The sequence below is a fragment of the Tiliqua scincoides genome, chromosome 9 (assembly GCF_035046505.1).
Source record: "Tiliqua scincoides isolate rTilSci1 chromosome 9, rTilSci1.hap2, whole genome shotgun sequence".
In the NCBI taxonomy this organism is placed as follows: Eukaryota; Metazoa; Chordata; class Lepidosauria; order Squamata; family Scincidae; genus Tiliqua; species Tiliqua scincoides.
In genome coordinates, this window is record NC_089829.1 from 48360366 (window position 1) to 48380269 (window position 19904).

The 19904-nt window shown below is 46.6% G+C and overlaps 1 protein-coding gene across 2 annotated transcripts in view; it reads right to left on the minus strand.

The window, feature by feature from the left end:
- Window positions 1-327: 327 nt before the first annotated feature.
- The window catches only part of BBS2 (Bardet-Biedl syndrome 2), a 36061-nt gene continuing 16484 nt past the window's right edge, over window positions 328-19904 (minus strand). For both annotated transcript variants that reach the window (XM_066637252.1, XM_066637253.1), the window contains 10 exons: window positions 19451-19586; window positions 18669-18808; window positions 16318-16465; window positions 12608-12779; window positions 9590-9719; window positions 8052-8183; window positions 7139-7276; window positions 5976-6088; window positions 1236-1384; window positions 328-480 (listed from right to left, as the gene is read on the minus strand). In XM_066637252.1, coding sequence (XP_066493349.1) covers window positions 374-480; window positions 1236-1384; window positions 5976-6088; window positions 7139-7276; window positions 8052-8183; window positions 9590-9719; window positions 12608-12779; window positions 16318-16465; window positions 18669-18808; window positions 19451-19586 — 1365 coding nt within the window. In that variant the 3' untranslated portion in view covers window positions 328-373. The remainder of the gene's footprint in view (window positions 481-1235; window positions 1385-5975; window positions 6089-7138; window positions 7277-8051; window positions 8184-9589; window positions 9720-12607; window positions 12780-16317; window positions 16466-18668; window positions 18809-19450; window positions 19587-19904) is intronic.

Sequence of the window (19904 nt, forward strand, 5' to 3'; positions counted from 1 at the left end):
ATTCTATAAACCAGGCTGTATTAAAACTGCTCAGAATAATTTAAGAATGTATTTCTCAACTGCATCCAAGAGGAAAGTTGATGGCTGTTTTATTGAAAAGTGATCTATTCCAAAATACTGTTGCTTCCACAAATAGGCCATTAGGCAATATTCCATAAGCACAATTCACAGTGGTCCTTTCTAGGGGAGTGCTAAACCTTTTATTGCATTTCTTAACTACAGTGAGCATAAGAGGAGCTCACTCCATCTCCTCTTGCTGTAGTAGACAGCAGGTCGCGCTAACTCTTCTATACAGGCCTGTCCTACACCACTGGGCTGCTGACTACCATGCAGCTGCTGCTCTGCAAAGAGCATCCCAAGGCAGTCTGCAGTGTCAAGAGGAGGCTGTTCCCACACGCATGATTCTGAATAGCATATTAATGTTGTTGTTCTTAATAGCATCCCGGCAAGCAGTAATGACCTGCATCTTGGGCCTGCCAACTGGAGAAAGAAGAAAAAGAAATCAGCAAGACAAACATACTTCTAGCACGCAGCAGACATAAAAATGTCCTCTTCAATCCTAACAAACAAAAGGTGAAAAGGCAACACACCCTAAAGGGAGGGCTCTGCATACTCAATTCAGACACGGAAATCATGTTTTCTTTTCCCCCAAATGTGATGCTCTCTAAAAGTTTCTCTTGTGATTGTGGCAGTTTAAGCTCTTCGCCAGAGACTGGCTGCAAAGCACAATGAACCATAAATGTGCTCATGATGATGGCTGGAAACCATATCATTACATGTTTTCCCATATGCAATGTTGGGTCACCTTGCCCTCACTTCTGCCATAAACCGTTTTAAAAGGTTAATGAAAATACCTCGTCTAAGAAAGATGAATAAATGCTTGCGTTAACCTCTACTCCCCTCCCCCCAAAAAACTGTCGGACTACCATGAATAAATATGCTTCCCCAATACAGTCATGATCGAAACAGCCAAGTAAGCAAAAGTTCTTGAAGCGATAGGCAGTGGTGTCACTGGTGGGGGCAGGGGTGCTGACCACACCAGGTGACACCAACATGACTTCACCTCCCGCAAGGCCCATGAGCATCCACTTCCACAGACCCTCATGCATGTGCCTGAGTGACAGCTCCTCCGCTAAAGACACCCACTTCCTTATTCCCACTCTTTCCCGCAAGCAAGTCAAGCACACAGTAAGGGGATGATCCTGTGCCATTCTCCTTCCTTCCTTGGCACATACCTCGCAGGTGTCCTGCACTCTGGATAGCCTGGTTAATTGTTTTCAGGTTGTTTAGAAGCTCTGTGTGGTTGGTGGAGCGGATTTTGTACTCGGCCAGCAAATCTCTGTTGAGATCATACAGCTCCATGTATCGCTTCTTCATGTTTTTCCTGCAGAAATAAACACAACCAGGAATGTGTAAATCAAAAAAGTACAGAAACAAGTTCTGACCAAAGCCAGTCCCATTCAGGGGCTTGTGATTGACAAAGAATCAAACTGTCATATTCATGCTCAGTGAGGCATCACCTGACCTGGAAGGGAGGTTGCCGCTGGCAATCTTAGTACATGAAGCACTTGAAAGGTTTCTTTCCCATCTTCCTTTCCAAGCCCTGGGCTGAGGTAGCAAGACGCAGCATCACTTGTGTTTGTCCAAAAACTGAAGGCTTGTTCCAGACAACCATATAAAGTAACTACTAACACTGTAAAATGCTTGCTGCTCTCTGTACATGCACACTGAATAGCTGCATCAGAATTCATCATCTATCCAGGTTTCTAGGACAGATCTGGAGGCAGGATCCTAGATCCAGGCCAGGTCCTTTACAAGGATCCACAACAATCTCAGAAAACACACTGTAATTCATTACCCTTGTCTAACTTTTCCACGCAGGGACAATCAAGCTTGATTCAAGATGCCATGCCAAGAGCCACATCTTGTGAATCTCCTCTGCACTAACATCACCATTGTGCACCTCCAAAGAGAACTTATGATGGTTCTTCAGGGGGGGAAATGGTGCTGTCTGTCCCATTCCCCCCCTCCAAGGAAATTCTTCGTAACATTAAATTTTGGTATGGTTCAATATAGAACTATCACTATGTAGGGGAGCAGAAATACATAAAAATTACACCTTGACAACACTGAGAGCAAATATCTCACAACATATATGGAGCAACATTCATTTGTCCCATCCAGCAGATACCGAACAGCGTCAATATCCGATCCGTGAAAGTTTTCCGGGAATGGGAATTGATGACGTAAATCAGTATATGGGGGCAATAAAATTGCACATGGACCAAAGACTCAATGGAGGTTAGATCATAGGAATATGACTGGGAACTCTCCAATGACCGATTACATTTTGCTCCCAGCACGTTCGTAGGCAGGATATTAAACCTGGCTCTACGAATCTGAGGGAACGCATGAAAGATAGCTTGAACCCGAATCACAGGGTCATGAAAGACCAAAATACAAAGGGGAACAAGATTTATAGGCTACAGCTTGTAAATCCTGTTTCTCTATATCAAATAGTCGGTTCCGAATGAGATTGTAAGCAGCAGGCAAGGATAACCCTCCTAGCAGGTCAGGTGATAGACCAAGCAGCTAGGTCTTTATAAGTCTTTTATAAAATAAAGTTAGACCTGGGGAAAGAGGACCATCAGCAAGGATATTACTAAGCAAGATTTTCCAATTTGCCTCAAAGCTGACCCTTAGCCAAAATCTTCGCCAGGCCAGAGTTTCAATTTTATGCAGGCCAGCTCTGAGGCACAATGCTGCAGAAGGAACGCAGTGAGGTACTGCAAAGATGGCCCCACAAAACTGATGCTAGAGAATCACAGAATCGGAAGGGACCTAATAGGTCATCTAGTCCAACCCCCTGCCTGTAGCAGGAAATTCTCCTAGAGCATCTCCCACAGGTGCTTGTCAAGCCTCTGTTCGAAGATCTCCAGTGAGGGAGTCCACCACCTCCCTCAGCAATCTGTTCCGCTGCCAAACTGCCCTGACTGTCAGGAATTTTTTCCTGATATCCAATTGGAATCTCTTCTCTTGTAGTTTGTACCCGTTGGATCTAGTTCTACTTTCAGAGGCAGTTGAGAACATATGACAGTCCTCTAGGTATTTGAAGAGAGCTACCATATCGCCTCTCAACCTTCTCCAGGCTGAACATACCACGTTTCCTCAACCTTTCACCGTAGGGCTTCTCCTCCAGCCCTCTGATTATCCTTGTTGCTCTCCTCTGAACCTGCTCCAGTTTGGCTGCATCTTAATGTTAGCTTTGTGTTCTGAGGAAAGCAGAACCACAGCTTACAAGTTGGTTCAGGGAGCAGGTGTAGATTGCTGAGTCAGCAGAATCAGCAGACACCTGGGACTGACACACCCTGGGTGTGACCAAGCCAGCACTGATTGGCTAAGCTAACTACATAAGGTTAGTCTGCTGGAGCTTCCAGTGCAGCAGTAGGAGTGTAGTAGGAGACTACTGAACTGCTGCCAGTAGCTTGGGAGGCTGGATGTGAGTATATACACGTTGTTACTGACCATGGAATGAACTTTGACTGTGTATCTTAGAAAACTGATTTGGATTTGTTGTTTATGGACTGACTGCTTATCGTGCTGACTAGGACTGTTTACTGAATACTCTACCTGTGATAACCCTTGCTCTGAAATATAACCACTGCATTCAAAGAACTCTGCTGGTATATGCTGTTTTGTGTGCCTGCTCATCCAAGGTTCCATACAACTCTTTACCAGACAAAGGGTTGCAACTCTAACAAGGGTTATGGGCCCAGCAACTGCTGAATTGGTGGGCTGGTGAGCTACAAGAGCTGCTGTTGCTGTTAAAGCTACAGGAGGCTACAACTCGAGAGAGCATGGAGATGAGTGCAGTCACAGCCTCTGGGTTCCTGATAACCCGGTTAAATGGACATAACTATGCCACTTGGTCTCGCAAAGTTACATTGCTACTGAAGCGTGAGGCCCTGTGGAATGTGGTAGTTGCTCCACCAGATTTGGGAGCCCTCGATGAGGAAGATGATGCAGAACTTATAGAGGCCTACCACAGGGACAATGAAAAGGCTCTGTGTATTATTGGCCTGACTTTGGAGGATCAGCAGCTGGTCCATATAGATGGACTAACCTCAGCAAAGGACTGCTGGGATGCCCTTCGAGCTATTTACGTAAGGGACAGTGTCAGTGCACAGATACACCTAATGCAAAAATTGCTCTGGGCTTGCCTCCAAACAGGAGGAAACATGCTTAATCACCTGGAGTTTATGAAACGAACTCTAAGAGAACTCCAAGAACACGAGCTAATATTTACTGACTTCAGCAAGTGTACATCATTCTGTGCTCACTAGATGAAAGCTATGACCAATTTGTAGCAAACATGGAAGTGATACCACGAGCGGAATTGACAATACCCAGCCTCACCAGTCGACTCCTTGATGAGGAAAGGAGGAGACAAGACAACAGAGTGCTTCAAGATAACAAGCAGCATTCCTCAGCTCAGCACAAAGTGAAAGCAGACAAAGGGTTGCAACTCTAACACTTTCTTGAAGTGACGTACCCAGAACTGGACACAGTACTCCAGGTGAGGCAGAATTGCCTCCCAATGACATATCAAGAAAGAATGTGAGAATTGGTCCTGTAAGTCAGTGGGAGGTGCAACATTCCAAAAGGACTTAGGGCCCAATCCTATCCAACGTTCCCTGTTGATGCAGCTGCAATGCAGCCCCAAGGTAAGGGAACAAACACTCCCTTACCTTGAGGAAGCCTCTGTGACTACCCATAATGCAGTGTGCCCCTATTGGCACAGCTGCATTGGCTCTGGAAAGTTGGATATCAGATTCAATAGGGAGACTTAGTACATTTGCTAAACCAAGCAGAAGCCTACCAAAAGATAAAGCGCAGGTTTCTAGATGCTGAACAACAAGAATTGCTGGATTATGCTGACATGGTTTCCCATTATATTTGTCTATTCCCATAAAATAAGGCAGCAAGCCCCTTGTTCTTTATCTCTTACAGTGCCCATGGGACCACAGAGCATTTATGCACGCAAGGTGCAATGTGATGCCATCAGCGGTCCTACATGAAAGGTTTAAAGTGATTCCCTATCTTGAGAGATGCTGTTTGTGCCAACTGGGGGGTGGTTGAAACCCCAGCACATATGACCCTATATTGTCCATTGTACCAAGACTTTCACCTTCAGTAACTCGATTCGATACTGACAAAGATGGGTGGTTGGTCTGATCAAGATAATGTACATTGCATCCTATCACTGGAGGATGTCAAGATATTAGACATTCCAATATCTGTATTTTTTTGAAGTTGGTAGTAAGACATAGAAGAAGGAGTTTGACTGATTACCGGACCTGTTGGGATTAAGATATTTATTATTTGTTGCTTTTTTAAAACTTTTTTTGTTCCCTGTATGTTTGTTTATGCCAATATAGGTTTTGAATTGAATTGAACTGAAAGCAAAAAACAGGAAAGTGTACCAGACTATCAATGTGTGTGGAAGGTGTGTCTTATCAAGGCACAAACAGCCCAGCAGGCATGTACTGTGGCGTGCCAAGAGCTGGCTCTTTTCATAGTGTCAGGGCAGGCAGGTAAGGACCCATCTAGTTTCTTCTAAATTGCTACCCTGGCTGGTGGGCTGTGTTCATGCTCTGCCATTTCAAAGGCATTCCAGAAACAAACACAAAACACCTCTTCACACCACATGCTGAAATAGTCCTTACTTTCAAGAACATCCTCATATAAGGCCAACAAACTTGCTTTAAATAGATAAGAAGCCCAGACTGCCGAGAGTCCCACTCCAGGACTTGCCAGGTCGGCCCAGAAATTCCATGCAGGTGGAAGCCACAGAAAGGAAACAGCAGTGGACATTTTTTTCCAACTTCACAGTGCATCTTAGATGCAAATTTCTACCTGCATTTAGGATAAGCAAACCACACACACACACAGGCAGCAACACAAAGTCAGCTCACATGTCTCCCATGAGGCGTGAATCCTCTGCTCGAACTAGCATGCTGCGGATGAGGCCGGACTTGTCAGCCATGTTGGCTGTGAGCTTCTGACACACTGAGTGAGAGTCATCCACCTATGAGGGAAGAGCCATCCAGACATGAGGATACCCACACTGTACTCAAGCACACTCAGCATGATCAGACAATGCTGACACCTCCATCATTTACAGGGAGGAAAAGGACAAGGTCTTGACCCTCTGGTGACACTGCTGAAGATCCCTGTGAGCCTTTGGGCAAGTGCCACTGTAACACTCATTCAACATGGCCCCCAACACCAAGTGGGGCATCACACAGATTCCCAGTCCCACTATTCCCAGGAAGCCATAACTGCAGGACACCCACTGACTGCTCACCTTGGCCAGAGGGTGAGGCCCTCCCTCTTCCCCCTCCAAAGAGCTATAGTGATCCTTTTCCAAGCACCCAAATCACACCCAGGCTTCCACTCTAACACATCTGGCACTCCCAAACTATCAGGTTCCCAGCTTTTGTTTTGCCCGCTTCCTAGCTCCACTAGGCATAATGGAGGAGGGCATGACAGAACTTTAGAGTTACGCCTAGCTTGAGAAATCTGTTCTTCTGTTGAAGGTGAGTATTAAACTAGAAGACGCTCCTCCCACCGGAAGGGATAGAGCTGAACGGTCCTGCCATTGGTTGTGTCAACAGCAACCTTCCAGGATGACCTGCTCTACCAAAAGGAAAAACAGCTAAGGAATGGAGTTGTTTCAGGAAACAGACTCAGATGGATCTTTTCACAGAGAACACCAAGTCTGCTTTAAGTGAGAGGATAAGAGCAACAGTTGGACTCAATCCCTCCCCCCCAACATCTCTGGCACACGTCCCACTGAAACCAAGAGGAGTTGCATAGCTCCATTCCAACCTGGGCAACTTGTTTCCAACAACCGGGTCCCAAGTCAATGCCTGTGCCTGGCAGCACCAATTGAGGCTGAGGGTTCCGGATCCACCTTGCTCCACAAGCCAACCAACCAGAAGAGCAGGTGCTTGCCAGGCTCTCCATACGGGAGCAAAGAGACTGGGCAAGGGGGCAACTGTCTGCTCCCACTGGGGATCTGAGGCTTCTCAGGGGCACAAAGGCCACCAAGAGAGACCATGAAGGCCTTGCGCACCTTGATCAAGGCCTTGCGCAGCTCCTCAAAGTACGCTGGGAAATCGGCTTCCACTTGCAGGTCTTCCACTGCCAAAAAGGAGGTCATGGACTGGATGATGTCACCAGCCAGGTTAATGTCATCTGTGCTGATGGTGATCTGACAGACCAGAAAAAAAATGTCAGACTTACAGCACTGATGCAGCTGTGCCAACGGGGCATGTGCTGCATCGTGCAAGGAGGAGGGCAGTCACAGAGGCCCCCTCAAGGTAAGGGAACATTTGTTCCCTTATCTCCCCCCTCCCCAGGGTTAACTCTTACGTTATCTCTTCAACGTGTGTTCTTACAGTGCCCCATAAATGATGAAATCAGAGCCAAAAACTTGAATCCAATTTTAGCAGATAAGAAGGAATATCATGAGTTCCTTATCTCAGGGTTGCATTGTGGCTGCATCAGAGCCGGAAAGCTTGATAGGACTGGGCCCCAAGTCACTTGATTTATGTGAAAATGTTTACAAAAGCTTTTCTTTTAAGTCACAGTGTTTTTAAAACTGTGAGCGTTTTTAAGTTCATCCTATATTGACATAAAATTCTGCATCAGTAAAATTATTAATGGTACAAGATGGGTGCTGTGTGCTGGGTTGTTACAAAGGGTGGATGGGGGGTACTGGTGTGGGACCGCATGTCACTCACTACAGTCTCTATTCCTACCTTATTCCCATGTTTTGTACAGGATAAAATTCCCCTCTAAGTCGAATGAGGGGCATGGCTGTGCGCGCACTCCCTTCTAAGCCCTATTTACATTGTTTCTTAGGGGAGAAAATTCCCCTTGATAAGCCCAACTGTACCAGGACGATAACAAACTCCTTTCCCAGCCTGGTCATGCCCTACCCATGACTAGCCATCGAACGACAGCACCACATGGAAAAACATTACCTCCCCACTTGGCTTCATTTTGATGCACAGCTGCCCTGCATCACGCAGGGAGGTGAAGCAGACTTGGAAGGATGCGCTCTGGATTTCCATGTCCTCTGGTAACAGAAAACTCTGATGTAGCCACATGATGACCTTGAAACATAAAATTCACAGCGTGACCCTCTAGGAAGATTTCAAGTGTTCCTTTAACGTGCTGTGTCTATGCCAGGCCTGGCACAAGGAGCCAGAACGGGCAGCCTCTCCGTGCTCTGCCATCTTGGAAGTAGTACAAGCGACTGCTTGCCTGCACCACCATAAGGGTGGGCAAGTGGCCGCATCACCTTCCATCAGCAAATTCAAGTTCTCTGCCTAACAGGGTCTCACGGGGATGCACGACACAGTCCATGCCAGGAATGTGCCACCCACCACCTGTCCAGACCCACCGGAAGTGAGGTCATCAAGCTGGAACATTTTTAACAATCCTAGGCTGCAATCCTACCCACACTTACCCAGGAGTAAGTCCCATTGACTTTCATTGTTAAAATAATACACATAGCAGTTTGTTAAAAGTTCAGGTCTGTAACATTTCCCCAAATGCAGTCACATACCATGGTAGCATCAAGTCTAATATATTAAAAATAAAATATTGATATGAATGGGGCCTACCTGAAATTGGCTCATGACCCACCTAGTGGGTCCCGACCCACAGTTTGAAAAACACTGGAGTAGCCTGTTCAAAGTACAGATCCTTCGTGTTTCCCCAAATGCTGTCACATATAGTAGCATCAAATCTATTAAAGTGAATGGGGACCCACCTGAAATTGGCTTGTGACCCACCTAATGGGTTCTGACCCACAGTGTGAGAAACGCTGACCTAGATTGTTCGGCATCTGTTCCCCCACAGCTCGCATCTCCTCACTCAGGAGCCCCACGGTCCTGCAGCAGATTGCCTAGTTACACTGACACACTGCTGACTAGGTTGCAGGGGCAAGAGTGTAGCTATTCTCCCTTCTTTCCCCTGCACCCACCTCAAGATAAGCCTTGCTCTCTCCCCACAGGCAGAAGACAACGTGTTGAAGATGGTCCCCCTGCCCCAGAATGAAACTGGTTCATCATTCTTGCATAAAAGGGGGCCTCTGAGGCGTGTTAACATTTCATCCTCTTGCGAGACAACACTGGCACTTGGAACCCGGCCCTTCTCCCCTCCCAATGACAGGCAACAGCAGGCATCTTTCTGTTGCTTCTGAAACAACTGATCTCCATAGTTCTGGGCAGGTTCTTCCTCAGCCTTGCTATCAAAGTTCCTGTGAACTGGAGCCCATGGGGATGGAGCTGGGGACTTCCTGCAGACAAAGCAACTGCTCAACCATCTTCCCCAAGGAAGCACAGGAAATGGACAAGCAGTTCTGAAGAACAATCCACAACAATTATGTTTAAACCCTAATTTCCATATCAAACCCAAGCCTGGGGAATTTCAGAAGGGACAACACCAGCCAGCCACTCTTGCAAAGCAGTCAATAAACACTGGCACCCAAGATGAGAAAAGAGCTGACACATACCCTTTGCACCCGTTCACTGATGGTAAATTTCACGAAGCTCAGAGGCTCAGGAGCAGAGTCTGGACTACTCAGCGTATACATTGAGAAGCGAGGAAGCTGTCTTGTCAGCTCAAAGACGTGGAACTGCATACTAGAAGGAGACCCAAAGGAACTGTCAGGAGGTGTCACAAAAGACACTGTGTGTCTTCAGGCTGTTAGTGTAGTGGAGCAAGTTCACTTTACACTGCAAAGACCTTTGTAACAGCTTTCCCTGAAACTCTGACAGCCAGTGGCATCACACACCCAAAAACTAAGGAACAACTACCAGCAGCCCCTCCCCCCACTAACTCTGGCTTTCAAGTGACCATCCACAATGGTCTGCCCATAACTCCTTTTGTGCAGAGTGAGGGTCACACTGTGGCTGAGTGAGGGTCACACTGAGACAGAGCTGCAACTCAGGACTTCCCCAGTTCAAACACTGCCACTGCCATGAACTCTTTAGGAGGCCTGAGGCAAGTCATTCCCTCTACACTCAGTCTTCCCACCTGCAACACGGGGATAATAAATACGACTTCCTTGGTTCACAGGATTGTCCTAAGGATGACCTCGAGGTAGTATTTGTGAAGTGTTTTGCACACTCAGAATGCACTACACAAACATCATGGATCACTCCACAGATAGTCACCAAGGCGACAATCCTACACATCTAGCAGGAAGTTCCATTTAACTGAAAGGGGTTTACCTCTGAGCAGACACACACAGGATTGGTAATGTTGACTAGAAAGTAATTTTTAATAGATGTGCTGCAAAGTCTCAGATAGTCACCAATACTGCGTTCCTGAGCTTTTGAGGGTGAAAGAGAAGAAGACAAGCCTGGTCCTAAGCTTAGCAAACGCAAAGTCCAGTTTTAGAGGGCAGTGGGGATCCAAGGATCAAAGGCAAGCAGAGGACACTGAAAGAGACCGGCTGCACAACAGATTCGCCCTGTGCCTTGTTCCTCCCCAGCCTTTTTTACTGTCTTCCTGTATTCCATTTGTTCTGCTTCTCTCCCAAGTCCTGCCAGAGTTGTACATGACATTAAAAAACCTGAAACCTACACAAGTATCTTTGTACAACATTGAACAGTAAAAGCCACAACACTTTCTACCCCATACATGAGACTTGCATTGATATCAAAGCCTGTAGCATTCAAGGTTATTTTGCTTCACAGCCTACCATGTTGAGCATCACACAAAATGGCTATGGTAAAGCATGCCAAGAAGAGGGGGGTATGTGAACCTTTGGGTCAGCAAACATTATTTGCCATTTTTTTATGGATGCAATATCTGGGTTTCTGCAGAACTCAAAACTACATTGGCAAATTCTGAAACGGCAACAGAGAAGGACAGAAAGCAAAGAAGCCAGGAGATCAGAAGAAACAGGGATCTGCCAGGGCAGAAGCCCTCTCCTCTAGCTACAATACACGTTACAGTGTACAAAACAGCCCCAGTTACACACAGTAAAAGCCAGTCAAAGATTCAGGCTGTGTCTGGAATGCTGAAGCCAGGATTCGCAGACTCACAGGACTGGACTAGGACAGGGATTGCCAAACTTTTCGGCCAGAGGGCTGCATCAAATATCTGGCACAGTGTCGAGGGCCGAGAAAAAGAAAATATTAAATATAAAATTTAAATAAATACATTAGAGATGGAACTTAAGGCAGATCAATGAATAAATGAATGAATGGACTCAGATTTCCCAAATTTCTTCAAGCACCAAAACACACCACAGAAATAAAGTGAATAAATAAATAAAGTAAGTAAATAAACTTAAATGTACAGGAGCAAATGCCTCAGAAGCAGCACATCGAAGGAAACACTGGGAGCGCACTGCGAGGGCTGGGAAGTCCTCCCAAACTCTAAAAAAGCCTCCTCAGACCTTCAGAAGGCACAGAAAGTTACTTCATTTTTCTTCCGGGAAAATCAGGAATTGACGTTTTTAGACCTTGAGAAGGTGTTCTGAGGACCAGGCCGCGCAGCCCTCAGAACACCCTCCGGATGCAGGCAGAGCACAGCTCCGGTCGCCTCTGGTTGAGAGAGCCAGAGGCTGGCCAGTGGCCAGACAAAGACTAGCCACAGGCTGCATCTGGCCCCCGGGCCGAGGCTGGACACCCCTGGACTAGGACATAGGATTGGACTAGGATCAGAAAGTTCAACACCTCCACACACACATACACACAATCTAACACTAAGACCCCACCTCAGCAGTCACAGCCAATGGGCCACGGGTTTGCCTAGGAGTTCCCATGCCACTTGCTGGCTAGGATGCAGCCCCCCAGACTCTTTGGCAGCCACTGCCACCCACAGCTCCAGGCCAAGGTCACTGGCCTCAGCATTGCTGGCCCCAGCCTCCACACTGCAAGACCCTCTGGGGCGGGCTGCAGTGCTGGATGCCAAGGCGCAGGAGGGCTTCTGGTGGCACTTGCCCCTGGAAGAGGAGAGAGCGGCTGGAGGCCAGATCCAGTACATCCTCAACGCGCTGTCGTCGGCGGACAGAAGGAGACAAACCCCACAGGAGGGGATAAATGATGAGGGGAGGGGAAAGGGACGGAGCCAAGTGGGTGGAGGTGCTGGAGGTTCTCCTTTTGGAGATGGTCGGACGGAAGGGGGGCGCCACTTCCCCCAGGGAGACAGAGCAGATGAACACCTGGCAGGAAGATGAGGAGACAACCCAGTAGAAGGAAAGCAGACAGCCAGGCCAGAGCCTGGCAGATAACAGTGGCCCAGCTCAATGAGCAAGGGATCAGGAGGAAGAACCTGGGTACTTCAGCTTCCTCCTTGACCCAGCCCAAGGCCAGTCTAGGTTACCCTGAGGTGCATCGGCCCTGCTCAGCAGCATACAATTCTGTTCACTAAGGAGAGAGCTTGAGTGAACAAACAGCACCCCACAAGCAGCTCAGGAAAGCAGGCCAAGCCAGGCACTACTGGAGAAATCTGCTCTTGTATCCCAAGCTGCTCATCCTTACTGGAGATACCTTCTCCTTGCCGGCATCACCTTTACCTGCTCTTGTATCCCACAAAGGCCTTGATGTGCAAATCCACTGGAACATCTTGGGGTGGAGTGAGGGGAACTTTAATGAGGCCTGAGAGATTCTGAAGACTGGGATGGGCCACGTGGCTCTCACCTTCAAATATTCCTTCAGCAAAGATGAGCACTGCACGGATGATGGTGTCTGAAAGAAGACGAGAAAAAAACTGTGAGCAGTTAGTGGCTTTTCTTTTGGGTGGTTTTCAGAATTTAAGCAGTTGGGGAGGGCAGGTGGGGCTGCTACAAAATATCTGGTTTAAGTTCACGATCAACACACCGCATTGCGCCAAACACTGGTATATAACTGGAATCAAATAATAAAGTAATATTGGTATTGGCAACCTTCAGTCTCGAAAGACTATGGTATCGCGCTCTGAAAGGTGGTTCTGACACAGCGTCTAGTGTGGCTGAAAAGGCCAATCCGGGAGTGACAATCCCTTCCACACCGGGAGCAAGTGCAGTCTGTCCCTGGTCTGTCTCCCTGGCAATGGGCCTTCCTTCTTTGCCTCTTAGCCTCAGACTGTTGGCAAAGTGTCTCTTCAAACTGGGAAAGGCCATGCTGCACAGCCTGCCTCCAAGCGGGCCGCTCAGAGGCCAGGGTCTCCCACTTGTTGAGGTCCATCCCTAAGGCCTTCAGATCCCTCTTGCAGATGTCCTTGTATCGCAGCTGTGGTCTACCTGTAGGGCGCTTTCCTTGCACGAGTTCTCCATAGAGGAGATCCTTTGGGATCCGGCCATCATCCATTCTCACGACATGACCAAGCCAACGCAGGCGTCTCTGTTTCAGCAGTGAATACATGCTAGGGATTCCAGCACGTTCCAGGACTGTGTTGTTTGGAACTTTGTCCTGCCAGGTGATGCCGAGGATGCGTCGGAGGCCATAATAATAAATTTATTAAATAATAAATCTAGTTATTAATGCAGAACATTAATGTGCAGTGAGTTCTCCTTCTCCACGGGCCCAGCAGCTGCATATCTGGATAAACAATACTGGTTGTTAGTTGGGAGCAGCCTGGAGTGTGAGAATGCTGCTCGTTATGGCATACTAGAGGAACCCGCATCTGTGAAACAGGGGGAGTGGCAGGCCCTCATCTCTGCAGAGAGTGCTTAGTTGGCCCAAAGACACCTTGACTGCAAGTTCCTTCCAGCTGTGTGTTTAGGTTGGGAGAGGGGGCACCACCACGAGCAAGAAGCCTGGACGCACGCAGGCCTCTCAAATGTTTGGGTGCTCCGACTTTCTGATTGGCTGTTGGGTCCAAGTTTGATACAAGAGTCAGCTTTGGGAAATTTCCTTTGTTTTAGCTTTCATCTTAGTTCCTCTCTGGTCTGTGAACCTGAGCTTTAACTACACTGCTCCAGAATGTGCCACCCTAACCGCAGTGGGGTTGGCTGATGCACTGAGATTTATGGATGTGAAACTTTGGAGTGTTAGTGTTAAGCGTTAGTTTTTATTATTTTAAATTGTTGTGTGATGTATGCTCTTTAAATCTCTAAATCTATGACCTATGAAGTGCCTGTCCTTTTGTGGTCTATCCTAAAATAAATTCTATTTACAGCTGTGTTGTTTATTGAGTAACCTAAAGGGAACCGGTTGTAGCTGAATCCAGTGACTCAGTCTTACCTACTACAGGTGCCCTGTGCCTTGCTGCTTGTGTGCCTTGTGTCCCCTCTGAGTGGGGACTCAGGCTGGGAGAAGGACTGCTTTGAGCATAATAAAATTGACCCACTGTATGGTCTGAGAGCTCCTAGTATTAAGAGAGCAATTGGGAAAATAAACAGAAGCCAGTCAGGCTTAGTAGGGGATGATGGGTTTATGACCCTGCTAATTCCTGGGTTGGGGGCTTCAATGACACAAGTACCTTGTCCACTCTCATGCTAGAGGCAGCTCACAACAACTAAGACCACAACAATCCCCCCCCAAAAAAACAAGCGCACTTTTCAAAAACTAAACACTTTCAAAATTAATAGCACTGCATATACCACACTGACTGATTCCGCTTCTGTACATCCTCCAAAGAAGTGTATCTTGCAGTCTCTTCCAGAAGCCACAAGAGACTAACTTTCAGGAGCATCCTTCTGCAGGTCACTCCACAACCCTTGGGCTACCACCAAAAAAACACCACTCGCTCCTTGCTGAGGTTCACATGACTTGACAAAATGATGAGCGTCCGGATCAGAGACCCTCGTGCAGATCTTCAATGGAAGGAAAAATATACAAGGGCAGGTGGTCCCACAGGGATGCATGTTGTAGTGTAACACCAGTACCTTGAACTGGTCCAGAAGCCAACTGGGTAGCCAGTGCAACTATTTGATGCATGACCATGACATTGCTCAGGGAACAGCATTTTCCACCAGCTGAAGCTTCTGCCTTCAAGGGCAGCCAAAAGGTATTGATTTATTACTCTTCTATCCCACTCTCATTCTACCAAGGAACTCAGGGTCCCACGTGACTTCTGGTCCAGGTACTCAGCAGACCCAGATTCAGACCCACTTAGCTTCAGCAGTTACACACCTTCGGCCAGGTCCCGGCTCCACACAGAATACTATAGTTGTGTGGAAGAGGATGACAAGGTCCTTCTCCTCTCTACACAAACGCTGTCACTAGTAAAAGGTGGGTCCAGGCCAAAGCTGCCATTTGTGCCTTCTGGCGTAGCACTGGATCCAGGAACATCAGCTGAGCAATGGCTGTGAGGGAACAACGCATCTCAGTGACTTCAAGACTGGACTACTGTCAGGAGCGCTCTGTGAGCTCTACGCCCTCGAAGATGGTTCAGAAGCTGCAATGAGTGCAGAATGCAGTGGCCAGGGTGGTTTCGGTGGCGAGAAGGTATGACTCTGCTGGATCACTGCTTCAGCAGCTACACTGGCTGCCCATTCATTTCTGCTCCCAATTTGAGGTGCTGGGATTGACCTTGAAAGCTCTTCAAGGTTTGGGTCAGGCTATCAGAGGAGCTGCCTTCTTCCATACATCCTGGCCCGCTCCCTTCGGTCATCTGAGGAGGCTCTCCTTCATGTGCCACCTTTAAGTGCCGCCTCTGTCCCAAGTTAGAGCGATGGTGGCGCAGGGCAAGCCTTCTCTGCAGTGGTGCCACCGTAATGGAATTCCCTTCTGGTGGAATTAAAAACTACTCCCTGCGGGCTGGATAGAGGCTTGCTACGGGCTGCATCTGGCCCCTGGGCTGGGGTTTGGAGACCCCTGATGTAGGGGATGGACAGAGTGGATAGAGAGAGGCTCTTTTCCCTCTCACACAACACCACAACCAGGGGACATCCGCTAAAATTGAGTAATGGGAGAGTTAAGACAGACAGAAGAAAATATTTCTTTACTCAGTGTGTGGTTCGTCTGTGGAACTCCTTGCCACAGGATGTGGTGATGGCGTCTGGCCTGGATGCCTTTAAAAGGGGATTGGACAAGTTTCTGGAGGAAAAATCCATTATGGGTTACAAGCCATAATGTATATGTGCAACCTCCTGATTTTAGAAATGGACTGTGTCAGAATGCCAGATGCAAGGGAGGGCACCAGGATGCAGGTGTCTTGTTATCTGGTGTGCTCCCTGGGGCATTTGGTGGGCCACTGTGAGATACAGGAAGCTGGACTAGATGGGCCTGTGGCCTGATCCAGTGGGGCTGTTCTTATGTTCTTAATAAATAAAACAAGTTTTTACTGCTGAACGTCTCTCACCATTAGATGTGGAAATGCACAACTCCACATGAGCAGACTCACTGTCCGAACCCAGGTTGACAGAGAGCGCCGTCTGGAGCTGGGTGTTGGCTGGAATCACACCCCTTTGCCCGTCCATCTCACTCACTTCAGTGTTCAGCTCCACTTGCTGTAAAACAGGATTCCAACTCAGCCACCTCCAAGCGGGATTATTGGTGACTGTAATTTCAGAAGCACTCCAACACAATGCATCTAAAACAAAATCACCCTCCTAAGAAAGGATTCTAACTGCAAACCTTCATTAGGTTCAATTAATCCTTTAACTAGGCTTCTCTTTCACTGCGGCATATACCTTGGATGGCTATTCTTAGTGCCTTGTAACATTCTCTCAAGGAGTTCTTAAAGCCCAGAGTCCTTCACGTTGCTCACTCAGGGCTCCTGTTCTAGCTCAGCAAGGGTCATTCAACACCACCTCTGCAGCCCAGGTCCCAGCATTCAACTGTATGCAGAAGCCTTGGGCTCAATGGAAACATGCAAACAAGTTGCACTTTTAAATGTTAAAAACAAAACATGCATATTTTCATACAAAATAAGACTTAAGTTAGAAAAGAAGTCCAGTCTTAGCTGCTAATTTTTGTGGGGGGCAATGTAGGGGAGAACACATGGCTTCCTGGTTGCAGCTCACTAAAATCTTAAATTCCTCCACTGTTTTCTACGGCCAGCCCTCAAGCCAAAAAATGGCATTCAAAGTTAATCCAGAAGTAATAATAATAAAACTTTATTTTTATCCCGCCCTTCTCCCAAAAAGGGACCCAGAAGTGGAGCATTGTAATGAATCTATCTATTATAAGTCTATAGATTAGCAAGTCTCTTAGAGCCCAATCTTATTCTCCCCTGTCCCTGATGATTCAGTGGTGCCAAAATGAATACTGCTGTATTTGGGGGGGGGGGGGGAGTTGTGGAGGTTGCCTCTGGGAAAAATTGCGTAAGGTCACTACAGTCCAGGGGGAGGGTCTACTTAGACCTGTGCTAGCTAAACAGCTGGAGCAAGTCTGTGTGGACCCATGCTGCAGGATCTGGTTTGGGAAGGGGGTTAGGATTCAGCCACAGCCCCCAAACCCATCCCCTTCCCAGACCTAATCTGCTCATCCTCTGCCACCGCCCTGTTCTGCCCTCCCTACCCCTCCTCCATCTTACCTTCAGCAGTGGGTGGCTCCAGATCAGCTGGCGCCAGAAGGCAGGCTCTGGCCTTCCCACCACCATTCCTAGCAGCAGGTTAGAGATCTGTTCAGTCTCTTTAGCAGCCAGTGCCAGTGCAAGAGGCACACTGACATCGCCCAGCCCAGATAGGACTGCGCCAACAATCACCAAGGAGTCAGGACCACCATGTGATCTGGCCTGGGGCCCCAGAAGGCTTCTGGGAACAACTGGTTTCTAGTATGCTAGAAGATGGGTCATTGTTTATAAGTAGCAGTAGCTCCATTTTCTGTTCTTTGTTGCTGTTCAATAAATTAATGCTCAAGTACTTAACCCTAAGCGGATACCATCCAACCACATGTATGTTTTGTTAATCACTTAAGTACCAGCCCATTTTACCAACGTACAGTCCTGACAGGCTAGGGAGATCTTGATACCTCCCTTATCAGCCAGGGATTTGATGGATGGCCCTGACAATGTTCTGCCTTTCAGGCTCAGTTCTCCAATCAAGAGTGGGAAGGAGGACCAACAGTGCAACCTATGCAGATGCATTGAGAAATAAGTCCCATCGTGTTTAACAGGGCTTGCTCACAGGTAAGTGTGTATAGGATTGCATCCCATACAAAGTGGCAGATTGTATTATTAGTAATATTATTACAAATATAAATATAATAATAATTTTACTAATATAATCTGTTAAGCAGTATATAAATGTACATAAATACATAATAATAATAATAATAATAATAATAATAATAATAATAATAATAGTAAAAAATTTATATACTGCTTTCCAACAAAGCAGTTTACCCAGCAAAACAAATCAACAAATCATCTTTGATTACTATGCTCTGAATTGGTTGTAGGTCAATCCTCGTCTCAGTTCCTGAGTTCAACTGTGTGAGCTGGAGTTACTCCTGTTTTACTAGGGTTACCAAATGCAAAGTGGGACAAACTGCCTGTACCTTTAGCCATTGTATAGAAGAGGGAATTTGGGCAGGTGTAGCTTTTTAAACTCCTCCATCTTGAACTGCACCTGCCCAAATTCTCTCTTCTACACAATGGTTAAAGGTACAGGCAGCCTGTTCCACTTTGTATTTGTTAACCCTATGTTTTATGTTAGAGAGAGATATAACAAAGCTGGAGCCTCTTCTCTCACTCATACAAATGACTACCTTTGCATTTTCCTCATAATTTCTTAACTCCAGGAGCAGATTTTGCTTCTTTTGACTCAGCTCTCGAATCAGGTCCTGCTCCATATAGGTGTCCATCAGGTTTCCCTTCATTTCTTGGCTTCCTGGCAGGTACCCTCGTACTACACAAAAGGAAAACAAACAAGGTGCAGATCTTGCTACAAGGGTTCTTGAGCTGCCATAGCACAAAGTACAGCACTTAAAAAATCAAAAGGAATGACAAAGACTAAGGCGCAGTCCTTACAAAGTGCAAACTGCCCTGCTACAATTCCCCTTGCTTCCATCCCAGCTGTTCCCATGAGAAACACAAAAGACCCAGAGCATCCCAGGGTCTCAGAACCCCTGTAGCTAAACACATAACCCCGTTGCACTTCTGCACTTCTCATTTTTATAAAAAACAACAACAAAAACCCAAAATCTGCATAAAATAAAACTGTTTTATTTGGTTTTTATTTATTATTTAATGGACAGGTGCAGAGGTAATGACTGTGGCTGCATCTACTGACACTACACCACTTATATCACCTACCTAGTACTTAAAAAGTGATTATAATTTATAATTATAATGTAAATTTTGAATAAAAACACATAGTACCACTTTCTGCAATTCTAACTTTGGAAAACACCACAATCTGTGAGCAAGATAAAACCATTTTCTCTCACTCTAAGAGCCATGGAACACTTACAATTTCACAGAAACACTCACACTGTTCTCAATCTAAACAGAAGACCTTGAATCTGGAATGGACTCTTGATACATTTACCTTCACCATCAACAGAGCAGCAGATCAACTGGGTGTTACCATCCATTCGGTAATCCCCCTGCACTATTCCCGCAACTGAAGAAGCAAAATTATCCTTGAAGATTACCTCTCCAGTTCTGTCACTTCGTGCATCAATCTACAATACAAAGAATTCCCCCAGGCGACATTAAAAGAAATGTCATTGAACATTAAATCATTCCTTTACCTACCTAAAGGGTCTGAGAAGTCAAAGTTTTCTTTCTTTTTTAAGTTTCTAGTCCTTACTGTTTTAGAGATAAAAAAATTAAAATATGGAAATTTCTGCTAAACTATTAAAAACAGAAACAAGGCAAAGTTTCTAGTTATCCAAGACTCTTCCAAGGACAAGCTACTGTCCTCAACACCATGGTCCTTCCCATTAAACAAACTTCCTGTCATATACTGTAACAAAAAGTTCCATTTCTGGAAGGAAGAA